This window comes from Chlamydotis macqueenii, chromosome 18 (genome assembly GCF_036417535.1).
Source record: "Chlamydotis macqueenii isolate bChlMac1 chromosome 18, bChlMac1.mat, whole genome shotgun sequence".
In the NCBI taxonomy this organism is placed as follows: Eukaryota; Metazoa; Chordata; class Aves; order Otidiformes; family Otididae; genus Chlamydotis; species Chlamydotis macqueenii.
The window spans coordinates 3,915,286-3,928,614 of record NC_141573.1 but is presented as its reverse complement, the minus strand read 5'-3'; the positions used below and the strand labels follow the sequence as shown (position 1 = coordinate 3,928,614).

Below are 13,329 nucleotides of genomic sequence, written 5' to 3'. Positions count from 1 at the left end.
TTTTTATTTTTTTTTCTTCTATCTTCAGGCTAAGTTGCTGGCTTCAACCGCAGGCAGATGTAGCTAATCCAAAATTTAACATTCATGGCCAATCACTGCAGCTAACCTGGTTTGGATACAAACAGTATAAAGCCAGACTCGGCTGAACCCAGTGATTCCATTCACGCTGGCAAACTCCTCGCTCCTCTATGCTATTAGGACTCCGAGGGTCAAATCTGGGCTTGTTTGACTTGGCTGTGTTCCGTAATATATGATTCTCTCTTGTGATTTTTTTTATTTCTATCATTGAGAGCAAAGAAGGTATTCAAGGGATCACCAGCTGGCAAGTTGTTTCTCTGTCTTTACTGCAAAATGTTTCCTTTTTAACCAGCCTAGATACAAAGAGTTTGTGGTCAGAAGGCTGCAATAAGGCAGCTAATTCACATTTTAAACACCTACATATAGAGAGAGAAAACTTCCTGTGGAAACAGGTAAATAATTGGTCAACTTAAAAATAAAGCCAAGTTGCTAGACATGAAAGTCATAAGGCAACCTATATAGAGGATTCTGTACTATAAATAAACAAATTGGAAAGTGGGTGTGTTTTTCTCTGGAAGCTATATTTTCTATCCCTTCTGAGTTTTGAGTGAAAGATCTCTGTTTTTCTTACTCGTTATGCTAGATCCAGACAGTCAGCCATTGCTGAGCAATGCAACTAAGGCAGAGAAATGAAACAGATGAGAACTAAAAGATTTTTTTTTTTTAAAAAAAAAAAAGCAGAGCACTCCTGAATTAATTACAAGCAAGTAATATGGTAGGAAACATTATTATTATCCCATGTGCTAAGTAACCAGACACCTGTGCCCATCTACAAACTGAAGCCAAAATAACTACATTTTTCAATATACTATGCATAAATATAATTTATTGACATGAGAATTCTACTATAAATGAAATTTCCTTTTCTATTAAATCCTTTTTTTTTTTTTCAGTCAATATCTGTGTCTGAAAGCGTTGTTCTTCCCTCTCTGCCTCCCTGTTGTCCCCGCCCTGCCAACAAAGCCAACGGGCATCCCAACAAACTGAAATCTTGACTTTGCAGTAGCTGGACATCACAAGATACCAGCTTACCAGGTCAGGCAGGCTACTACATGAGTGACATGACAAAAATATCTTTAAACGTTAGAATTTGAAATGAAATTAAATTGATCTCTGCCTTTCTCAGTATTTTATTGATCCATTCAGTGTCACTGAGCTTCAAGAAAATGGAAAAAATACAGTACACAGCTAGAAGAGCCCCCAAGCTTAAATGCATATATGCAACCTACACGCTGCTTTTTTTATTCAAATATTGATATTTCACTGAAGCTTTGGGGTTTTCTTTGTATTTTCTCTCATCCCTGAAAGGTAGTCTTTAACGACGCAACTTGCAGGTATTGAGCAATTTGTATGATGACGAGCGCTTTCTGTGAATAGAATACATAAGTACCCATCATTTGTAGGATGGTTTAAATCTAGATTTCACAGTAAGTGAAAGTTAGAGGTATAACTGCAGTTAAGGCTGCAAGAATAATCCTTTTTTTTTTTTTTTTTTTTTTTTTTTGCTTTTAAATAAGGTAAAATCTGGCACAAAACCTGCTCTCCACCTTGAAACGTTAATCTCCTTAGATCGCCATCATCAAAACTGCTGGCTGGTCTCCAATTTACTATTACAGCATCCTTTAGCAGGTTGGGGCATCTCATTTTTCTGAAGGAAAATTTAGTCTGAAATAAATGAACACCTATTCAGAACTTGATCTGTGGAGGTTTAGTCAGTGTGTAACTTTTCTGTAAGTCACGTTCCAACCTCAGTTACCCTCCAAGTCCGTTAATTTACTTTTGAGATTTACTTGAGCAAAGATGACAGGAATTGACCAATTTCACCGGCTAAAACTATTTATGTGGACACACATAATTGGGAGCAGTTCTTCTATGGAAAAAAGACTGAATCTCTCCCTGAGAGCAGTGGATTTGGCTTACTGAACAGCACGGGATATCACTGTCTGTCGCAGAGTGGAAGAGGCCGTTACACATTTATCAGCAGCCTTGCTCCCTGCTCCTTTTTATCTCCATGTCACGACTCCTCTATTATTCCATCTCTTAGAAAATATCTCATTTAGAGTTGTACTTTCTGAAGACAGAAATGTATTTTTATGTAATTACGTCAAAGCAGCTATGCTTCCAAGAGCATAATAGACTATCAATAATATTTACTGGGATTAGTTTTTTTTTTAAAGTCACATCAATTTCAAGTGCTAGAATTACTAATTAACTTCAGTAGTTCATTTAGAGAAATCAAAAAGTAGAGGCACAGCCATATTAGTTGTTCACGCTCTCTGTCAGTACCAGCCTTCGCTTATGTTCTGCGACAGCCATATGTGCTTGGGACACACTGCTTGCAGTTATGTTCAACAAAAAGAGAGCTCTTCACACAGGAGGAATTTTAGGCTAACCTCTCCATTTGTTTGCCTGTATTTTTTGAGACTTATTAGAGGAGGAATGCTTCACAAAATCAAGATTTTTCCATTGCAAATTCTACAGGAGACAAACAGATACTCAATACCGCATATAGAAAAAGTCTAGGGGCAAATAAAATCATCCCTAAAAATGACCCTAGCTTTCATTTTCACATATTTTGCAGGGATGCCTAGCAATCCTTTTGACAATTTACAGAATGATGTCCTGTAGTGCCGTGAGGCTAAGCCAGGGCACAGCTGAATCCATTTCAGCTGAAATCAGTGTTTCGTGGCAGTTTTCTTAAATAGTGAATTTACATTTAATTTACATGTGCTATATTAAAGCTTGTTACAGCCTAGTTTCATATTACTAGGATAGGAGACAAAAATAGGGAGAAAAAAACACCCTAAAAAGAGCAAAACTAGAAATGGCTTTTCTTCTTAGCAGGCCATACCTAAAATTTTTCACAGCTAACGCTCTAGAAATACAGACCGAGGATGAAGCACGATGAACCACCCAGTACTGCACACTTGGTCACTTGTCGGGCTGCGGAATTAGAAGTCGCTGTCAGGAAGGGATTTTCTAACCTTACATGATGGCACTGCAATTTACATAGGCTGCACATCAAATAAGATCTGCTGTCAGCTGGCTGGGTTTCGTGTGCTCAAGCTATTGAAGTGTCAGATGGTACTGGTGCTAATTTATGACTAGGTGGAACACAGAACTACCTCTTGTTTTCATTTGGCAAATGGTCATTCTGAGACGTGCGTTTTCAACACTACGTTATCTTTGAAAGGCAAGAAACACGTTGATAATGTATTTTCCTCTTGATTGACAAGGAATCAGTGCTGTAGCTCTGATGAGTTTATCAGCATGACCGAGACATGCGCTTACAGAAACGTGCCCCAGGATACCCACACTTTGTCATCCTGAAATATTACTCTGCCTTGAAATCTTTACTCCACACCTTTATCACCCTGAAGAATAATGTTACTCTTGCTAACCTCACGGCCCTTTAACAAAGAGAAAGACTATGCTACTTTAAGATCTTGCATGTTATTCCTTAATAATCAAGATCCAGCCACTGAGTTTTCCAGAGGAAAATGTTATGCTACAAAGAGCAGGGCACTGTGAGTTTCAGATATTTCTGAAACTGTGAATTTCCATTGTTGACAACTATTGGAATATTTTTACAAGCTGTGCTTTTTTACTTTCCCCAGATGCTATCAGATGGCAAAAATTCACTGCCCAAATATCAGCAGAAATCAGTTCTGTGACTAAAAACCAAACCAAACCAAACCAACAAAAACCAGTCGAACATACTGATCCTTCTGCAACAGGAAAATTGAAATGTCTCTGATTCAGTGATTTGCTTGAACAGTGTCTGCCTTCACTTCACCTTTCCCCTACCTTCAGCTGCAGACAGCTTTTTAGACATTTTCCCCAGGACCAGACTGGCAAGCAAGAACAGACAGGGAGCTGCAGTGCGTGAGATGGTTGTGCACGGATCACAGTATCTGCGAGAGCCGCGTGGTGGATCCTTTGTAATCAACAGAAAGCCTGCGCTGGCGCATTCCCCATTCAAATTTCAAAAACCCAAAATGTGTGTCTGTAGTCTACACTGAAATAGTAAGGATGAGAGAAAAGTGAGAGCAATACATAATTTAGAATAAAGTTAGCACTGACCAGTCAATAGATTGTTAAAAGAAAATAGTATCTGCCCAAACAACAAAAATAAGAGGTTAAGGAAGCCTGCTCATGAGAACCACAGACTAATCATTTATTCACAAACAAGCAGTAACTTACAGCACTCCTGCTGTGATGTTTGACCATTTCATTAATTAGATAACTTTAAGAATTCTCTTGTATTTAACTTACAGTTTTAATATTCAGAATATAGACTTTGTGTATCTATATTCAAATTCCCCAACTGCTAATTTTTCTGATGGGGAAAAAAGCGTGCCCTGGGTGACTAGCAGGCACTTTTCCAGCTCGTCCGTGCGCCCTGGAGCTGTCTGCTGCGGCACCTGCACTTCCCTCTTCCCAGCAGTTCCCACTGCACCCTTGACTTCCGTAAGCAGCCAAAGATGCAACAGGGAAGCAATATTTTCACTACTCTACAGATACCAACTATAATGTCATTAACATTTTGTAATTTAAAATAGAAGTAAAATAAAAATAAAATGTCTCTTTAAACTAAGAAGTATACTTTTCCAAAGACCCCTAAGAGGAAACCCCGAATGGCCCGACTCCCTGGACTAGTTTCTAACCCCATTAATGCAGCTATAGAGCTGCAGGGTAGCAGGGACAGTATTTGGTGTACTAACACGTCCATCCAACACTGATGCTGTTTTTCTAAGGAGAAAGTTGCCATGCAAACATCCAGATGCGATACAGCAAAACCAGGTGGGCTGCAGCACTAGAAATCACAACTGGCTGGATTTATGGTCTGCACTACTGCCATCTACACAAGCTTCACCAGTGTTTTATCTCAGTAAAGGGGTTTATTGTTCCTTGTTCTTCCTGGCCATGTTTATATTTGTGCAAATCAAGTGCAAACTTTAACAGATCAGAGCAATAGTACTTTAAGCACATTTAAAATAGGGTAAAATCATTGCAAAGTCTAAGACAGAAAAATCAAGTTCCAAAGCAGATATAATTACCTTTCACTAGTTTCTTCTATCATGACAATTGGGAAGAAAAATCAGGAGGACTTTTGCACCAAGACAGATTGCAGTAACTAGGTAGAATTTTACCAGGCAACGCAACATGTTAAATAAAATAATTCTAATAATATACTAACCTGCTAAATGACAGCAGGAACTCAAGAGCATTTGTATTGCTGTCTTCCACTGATCAACAGAATTAGCTTTAATATCCTCGTATCTAATTATTGCTTTTTACAATTGATATCTACTTTATTAGACAGCACAGAAATGAAGAATAGATCAGAGTTCAAAGATTTCAAAAACCCTGTATGGTCTCAAAAACATATCTAGAAATATTTCAATTAAATTCAGACATGCATTATTACTGTAATATTAATATTACTCCAGTATATTTTGCATTACAACTGCAAAACTTACAGAAGTATTTTTTGGATTAATTATTTCTTCATCAGCCAAGGTTGATAGTTGCAATGAAGAAAAACACAGTGCATCGATGGAAATCTATAGAAACGGGTGCATGCTTCCTATTGCTTTCTGGTTAGGCAAATATAGTGAAATTGAATCTAAACTTGTCTGATAAGAAAGAAAAATACAAGTCACATTTTCTTAAGTGACATTGAAGCCCACTCATTGAGTACGAGAAACGACTTCAACTCTTAGTCCTGGTTCTGAGGTGTCTGGTTTAACAGACGTCTCTCCACAGGCTGAGTCGGGCCGCTCTGTCTTTACTAACCAGCGTTCCAGTGCTGTACCAGCCACATCTGTGTCACCAGATCAATGTCACCGCATCAACAACAAAAAAATGTAGATTTTTTCATTGGTTTATTGTGCTCACACTAGTGAATAGCCTAGCTGTCAGAACTACAAAGTCATGGAAATTTAGGGCTGGAATTCAGCCCTCTAATTTAGCTTCTCTGTCTCTTCCTCAATTCAAGTAAGGGTCAATTGAATCTGTTAATCTTGGTAAATACTTGCCTAGCCTGCGACTCAGGTACCTCGATATAAAGGTTATATAATATTACCCGACTGGCACTCTGGTAAAAATCACATTTGAAGAGCTGGATTCAAGCAGAGTGGAGATTCTTTGATTTACATCATCTGAGTATCCTCCCTCTGTGTTACTTTCATCTTAAATTCACTGGCTGGGTATCATTCAGGGCTTGAATCATAGTATTTTAGCCACAAAGCTGACACAGGAGAAAAAAAAAAAAGGAAGTTCACCGATTAAATAGCTTCAGTCCTTCCTCTGTTAGGCACCTGTACAGAACGTGTCTTCTCACTGCTGACATTATAAAGTAGCAGAAAACAAGTCTGCACCCTCCCGAAACCAAAGGTGCGGTCTTGCTCTCAATCAAAGTGCTGCCAAACAGCAGAAGCAAACATTAAAAAGTACCTAAGTTACATAATGCTCATATATTTGGTAATGTAATACACTTTTTTTTTCCTCTCTCACTGATCTGGATCTTGCTTGGACCAGCAGTGACTGAAGGTTGTTGGTATCCGGTGGGCAACACACAATCTCTGTCATGGGAAAGTGTCTGCAATGCCAAAAACATCGTTCAGAATTACACCTTGTTCTTTTACACGTCGTTGTTCTGCCACAAGCAGTGCAAGAGCTGTCAGCCGTATTAACGTGTGGGCCTAAGGCTGAGGGAATGGCACCTCCCATCTGGAGAGCAGAACGCTTCACCCTTCCTAAGGCTGCTAGCGGGACACCCCGGAAACTGAAAGGCTCTGTGTCTCAGAGCCCTTCAAATCTGTTTTCCTGTCTCTTTCTTTCTCAAGACTGAGCTTAAACACTCCTTCACTAGGTCTCAGATACATTTTCCAGACATTCTGACCTGTGTTTCAGACCTGTAAGGAACTTCTCCTAAGTCTGCAACAAATGACTGTTTGAAGCATACCAAAATGAAATGTATAGAAATATATTTGTGTATTAATTCAAAGGCTGACTCTTTACACGCCTGGCTTTAGCAAATGTTATTCTTTGCTTGCAAGTTGTGTGACTCTGGTTTGCTCCCTGGCAGGGCAACAATGGCGACTGACCTCCTGCCTCCCGTTCTGAGCATCTCCCCACCAGCAGCTGCTGGTGACTCCCTCCCACCCTTCCTCCGGAGAGGATTTTGCATAGTCACTTATCCTTTTCAACTCCAACTCTGAGACCTTTGTAACTTTTGGTAAGGGATTGCTAAAAGCATCACCTCGCTAGTCCAGCCATTGTTCCCTGAAGTTGTTTACTGAGATCTCTCATCTCTGGCCATTGTTTGGTTTCCTGTTTGCTCTTCCTAACAGCTCCTTTGAATTCAGCCCCCTTTAGTCAGAGAGAATAATGTGAAACAGATAAAGCGGAATACAATTACATGCACACATACACAAAGAGTAATCTTTTCTTTACCCTCCATAAATGTTCAACAGGACTAAACTCACACAGGTAAATGATGTTGTGTTTAGAGGAGTAACAACTAGAACCTGTGACGCGGAAGGGAAGTTGTGGATCATTCATCTCATGGTGCTTCAGAGGTAACTACTTTGCAAGCTGACAAGCTGCTAATGAACAGAAGACCCAGGCAGGTGCAAAGACACAAGCCTGATTAGGCCTTTTTCCCAGGCTGAAAGACCAACAACAGTTAACTAAAATTAACAAAAATTATTAAATTAAACTTTGCAAAAGCCATCATACTTACACTGTCATTGCTTCCTTTGTTGTCCTCGTATTTCGTCTCTATATGAATGGAGAACTTAGGCAAAAATGAACACTGCAACAAAAGAAAATTATGTTTGACATAAAAAATACGCCTTGCTTCATCAGCTCTCATACTCATTACATCCTGTCTGGTATCAGCTTTCTTATTTTTTTTCAGATTACTTTAAGAAAAAGAGAAAATGTACACAGAACATTAGAGCAAAACTTTTTATGATCCTGGAGGAATGCAGAGATTCTATCTGAAAGCTGACCACTACAATGAATGCATCAAGAAAGTAGGATAAGTACTTTGGAATAACTGGGTACGATAGTTTTCATGCTCACTACGTGCAAGAACACAAATGTCCTGAATGTCTTCTTATACATTCAGTTCACTAAGATCTCAAGAGCAGCCAGGTATTCGTCACCATGGATTAGTCCATCTCGCTATAGAATAATCCAAGGCACTTCAGTAGCTGCAGGTGCTAACCAAACAGACAACAATGCTTTGGCAGGGCTTTTTTTTTCATTTTTAGTGAGAAATTAATTTTAGCGTAATTTCATTTTCATGAAATTAAGATGGATTATGAACTGCTGTGGAAATTCTTTTATACTAAACCCAAATTAATCTTTAGATAATAATGCAAGAAAATTAAGAATGCACGACTTTATTTTCTATCAAAGATAATATTTCTGTATTTTATATGGAAATAAATTTATTTTCCTGTGAATTGCTTAATTTAGTTGGCTTACCAAGACTAGAGTTTATAACACTAGGCAACATAATTCCAGTGGAAAAAAAATATTTCAAATACCTTTTCTTTAGCATTTCACAGTTGTTCTTTCAAATCAGCCTTTCAGCAAAGCAGATAGAGTAGCTGTCTAACAACTCTGAAGGATACTAGCTCAGCATCTCTACAATTAGTCAGTCTTTTCTTGCGTTAACTGCCAGTGAATCTGAAGTGCCTTGGACGATGCATCACTAATACCCTACGGCAAAATGGCTTTGTACAGACCATGACTATTTCACATGCTGTACAGACAGATCAGGACATCATGATGCCTCACTGTTCACACTGCTGTTGGTCCAAGTTTGGACTTGATAAGATTTGAAGCATTCTTCTAAGGGAGAGGCTGATGACTAAGAGAAAAGGTGATTCAGAAGGCCAACTGTAGTGCAACAAAACTGAAATGAGAAGCCAGCTCCTCTGAGACTGCAGAAAACGTATTCTCGATTCCATGGATATCACCCAACAAGTCACTATTCAGTCTTCCTCTGATCACAGTGTAACTAGTGTTCAGTGATCACATCTAGAATCAACCCTTCTTGAAAAAATGAGTGAGAGTTTTGCCGGATTAAGGTTCTGATGCCATGGAAGGCTTCTGGTCAAAATGTCTTCCCAGTAACATAATGATACACTCTCGTGTCATATGTTGGTGCTGCAGATGCCCAGACCGCGCAAGCTTCTCTTCAGATCTTATAAATGTTTTGCCTTTCATTGAAGATTTCTGTGGAGCAGCACATTTATGAGTTTCAAGCCAATCTGAACTGTGACCAGCTCTCAGCTATGCAACGTGCTCACCGAGTGAATATGTGGGAGGAAAAAAAAAATTTAAAAAATAAAATAAAAAATCAGCAGTATGTGGAGCGAGTTCAATGACATATCTGCTAGCTCCCATTACTCGTATTTTCTGGGCAATTAAGCGTTTCCTATGTATAGATCTCAGGAAATTGCAGCTGAAAATATACAATATTTACAAGCAGCCTGTCAGAACTGGGGACATCGTAACACAAATTAACACACACACAAAAAAAATTCCTTATATTCTCCCAATTGAGGTGTCACCGTGGATCTCAGTATGTGGCTCCTATTCTGGCAGACATCCAAAGGCATCTGCAAACAAAAGCCTTAGCAAACAGCAGGCACTACAGGGAAAGAAGTCAGGAAGCAGGGGGTGGAAAAAGCCAAGGTTTGGCATAAGGTTGTGGTTTGCATCTCCAAAATTAACTGAAAGGTGGAATGAGCTCCCTCGAACTCTATTAATATTAGCTGGAAGAAGAGATAATAATAATGATTAAAAGAATTCTATAATCAAATGTTCCTAGAGTAAGAAAAGTGATAAATGTGATGTGACAAAAAATAGGGAATGACCCAGGAGACACAGGGATGCCAGCGTGTCCTAAACCAGTGACTGGTGTCACTCAGAGGATTCCTATTTGAACAGCATAAAGCAACATGCCAGTTGTTCTCTGTGTTTGCAGAAGAACAGAGGGTTGAAAAGTAAATTACTATTGGAGGTGGATTACGAAAAGCAGATTTTTAAAAAAAAAAAAAAAAGATAACCTAATGAAAGATATCATCTACTGCAGAGTTTTTAGAACATTTGGAAAATAACTACATTGGTGCTAGGATGGTAAAAATGTGGGTTATTGATCTCAAAAAATCAGTATCTGGCAGCCTTGCGTTTTACAAAGATGTGTAACTACAGGGGTCACGGTCCAGGCTACAGAGCTCTTGCTGACAACAACCCAGAGCTCTGGATATGGGCATCCTGTGGGAAAGCGCCCTCGAGGAAATGCGAGGAGACTGCCAATGGAGATTTTGTTTTATCAGCAGTCACTCGTACAGCTTATCGAATGCAGTAACCGGTCCTACGCTACTGAGGGCTCAATGCTTAGGTCTGAATAACAGCTTTTGGAAACATCTTAACTGAAAGTGCTAGAGATGGATGCCGTACAGTTACTAGGAAAATACAGTTTACTAGCATTGTGCCTGCTATTTCAAGGCTACTGCTCTAGGTCATGTTTTACTTGCATGTTAGCGTGCATTAAGTATCTGCTCTCTTGATTTGAGGACCAAAACGTAATTTTCTTTGCTACTCAATTAAAGAAAATCAACCCAGCAATTCATAAAAACAGAAAACAGACTGACATCAATGATACATCACTAGTGGAAGGTTCATCAAGACTGTAACGCTTGAGCAGATTGAGTATCTAGGTCACAGCTTTGTGAGCTTGCAAAGTTTTAAGTGATAAAGTCTAGTGGTTTGTCCGAAACCTCCGTGGCTATGGAAACGGCTCTGACCTTAACAGCTCTGGGCAGGGCCCTTCTCTCGGCTCTTTTAAGAAGTAGCAGGGTCCACCACAGGACGTGGTGCTGCTCTCAAGGTCCCACTGTCAGGTTTGAAATCTCCACTGACAGCAGGAACTTCAATATAGCATCTTCCACGTTTACAGCTGGTACAAAGCTAAACTCTCACCAAAACAGTTCCTCATCCCTGGTTCTGATTAAAGGGTCTTTGCTTACGATCTAACTATAGAAATTCAGGAGTTGTTGGATGGAGTAAATTTTTCAATACTCAAAATCATTGTTCTTTATCATAACAGATGCTTTTAGGTCACAGTTTTATGTACAGTAAAAGATAACAATGCAAAACATCAAAAACCTTTGCGCTGTTCATTTGAAGCATGGCTACAGTTTCAGAGGAAATTTTGAATAAAGCCAAATGCCAAATTTCCCTTTTACCTTGCTATTAAGAAATATCTACTGTTTTCACTCACTGTCTTGAGTTCACCTGCAACGAGTCAGATCATGATACGCTGAAACGCAGCCACTCCGTACATTGATCTTGGGGCTGCACTAGGCTGCTTGGAGCAGGCAGCCACTGCTTGAATCTAGTTGTTTCCTGTGGTCCAGAATCTAAACACTAATTAAAAAAGAGATCTTCTAATATTGTATTTCAAAAAAGAAACATTAAGTAAAGACTAAGGATCTTCAGAGTGTTATAGAAGAACTGTAAGTGCCATTTCCCTCAAGTCACCTCATCAGAGAGCAGAAAGTCATTTTCTGCACAAAGCTATCAAAAGTCAACGTCCCTGTGTATTCAGTATAAAGGCGAGAGCTGTAACAGTCTAATTTGAGATTATAAATGGTAACATGGGTTTACCCCAATGAAAACTAAAATTCACCCACAAGTACTCCATTGCAAATACATCTCAGAAACGCAACAGACTGGCAGCCACCGCTTTAGCAGCTGTGGGGGGTCTCGCTGGCTTTCAGGAACACTTAGCAGTGTCCAAATTTTTGAACATTTCACAGAATGTGTCTCATGATTCATCAGCTGCGCTCTGACTAATTGGCAGAGGGCTCTGGCAGAACCAGAAAACTGTTTATGCATCATTCAAAAGATTTTATTATTCATCATGCAAAAAGTTGTTGCTTTTTTTTCCCCCCTCCCTAAGTGGCTGGGTATTTATTGAGCTGGGGATTAAAAGTGTTATACAACAGTCAGAATCAAACTTGGGAGTGAATGGTAGGTAATAAATCTTTTAGTGATTTTTTTTTTTCCCTCAAAGCACCACTCCCTTTCTGCTCTGCCTCCCGGGGTGTGTGTTCTTCCAGCGCAGCCCTGGCAGCCGGTCGATACACTGAGCGCACGCAGGAATGCGCGGGGCACGGGTTCCAGTTTTCCATTTCACTATCTCTACAGCTTGCAAGGTTCCTTTTTGAAAGAAATAGTGTCAAATTGAATCTTTAACTTGAAATTAGACTTAAATTCTACATAATAGGACAAAATCTTCAGAGCCCTAGTGTCTTCAATAAGGTTTCTTTGTGCAAAGCTCTCAAAGGAGACGTCTTTTATGTCGTCACCCCTCAGATTTTTAAAGATACATTAAAAACTCCTTAAAAAATTGTTATAATCTGGTACACCTGTGACTGAAAAGCAAATGAGGAGAATATTCCGAGTTGTTTGTTTGTTTGTTTTCCTATACTTTCTATATTTGGCACCCCTTTTGGAAGAACCAGAAGTTTCAGGCTCAAGGGAGTCACCAGTGAAATAACCGGAGTCTGCAAGAGTAATTACCACACATAAGCACGGGTATTTCCAGATTTAAATAAAGTGAAATGAAAGCAGCATACGGAAAACACAGCCCACAGTTGCATTTTCAATTCACTACAGATAACCTCTTGAAAAAGGAAAGGCCTATTTTTAGCACGATGATTGATTAGTGTTGCCATGGCAATAAGCAACACTTACAAGAACAGGGCAGAACCCAAGTGTGCCAAACACTTGTCAAAGCCTTACAGAGCCAAACACAGACCGTGTTCTACTGTGGTTTTAGGGAGAGGACTGTCAAAATAACCTTTGCATACTAATTACACCCAAGGTGGCTGCAGGAATCACTACAGCTGCCAGTAAATACATTGGACAGAAGGTAACCGGGAAAGGTTTCTTTACCCTGTGTGACTGCTCCGTGCGAGCCAGTGCTATTCCATCAATACCCTCTCAGCTAGTTTTGCTTTCCATTTGGTTTCTTTCCGCATAATGTTCAAAGAATTGCTAGAAACGTCATCACTGCACTTCACTTCTGCTCCTTGTGAATATTAATCTGCAATCCTTGCGAGTTATTTTTGTAGAGTAAAAATTAATCCCACTTCTTTTTTTTTTTTTAAGCAGCAGAAGCATGTTCTCCTAAATCTTAACATAAAATCCTGGAGA

At 39.4% G+C, this 13,329-nt stretch overlaps 1 protein-coding gene across 1 annotated transcript in view; it reads right to left on the bottom strand.

The window, feature by feature from the left end:
- Positions 1-13,329, bottom strand: part of PITPNC1 (phosphatidylinositol transfer protein cytoplasmic 1) — an 84,100-nt gene that overhangs the window by 21,637 nt on the left and 49,134 nt on the right. The window contains 1 exon segment of the mRNA XM_086762474.1: positions 7,829-7,900. Coding sequence (XP_086618600.1) covers positions 7,829-7,900 — 72 coding nt within the window.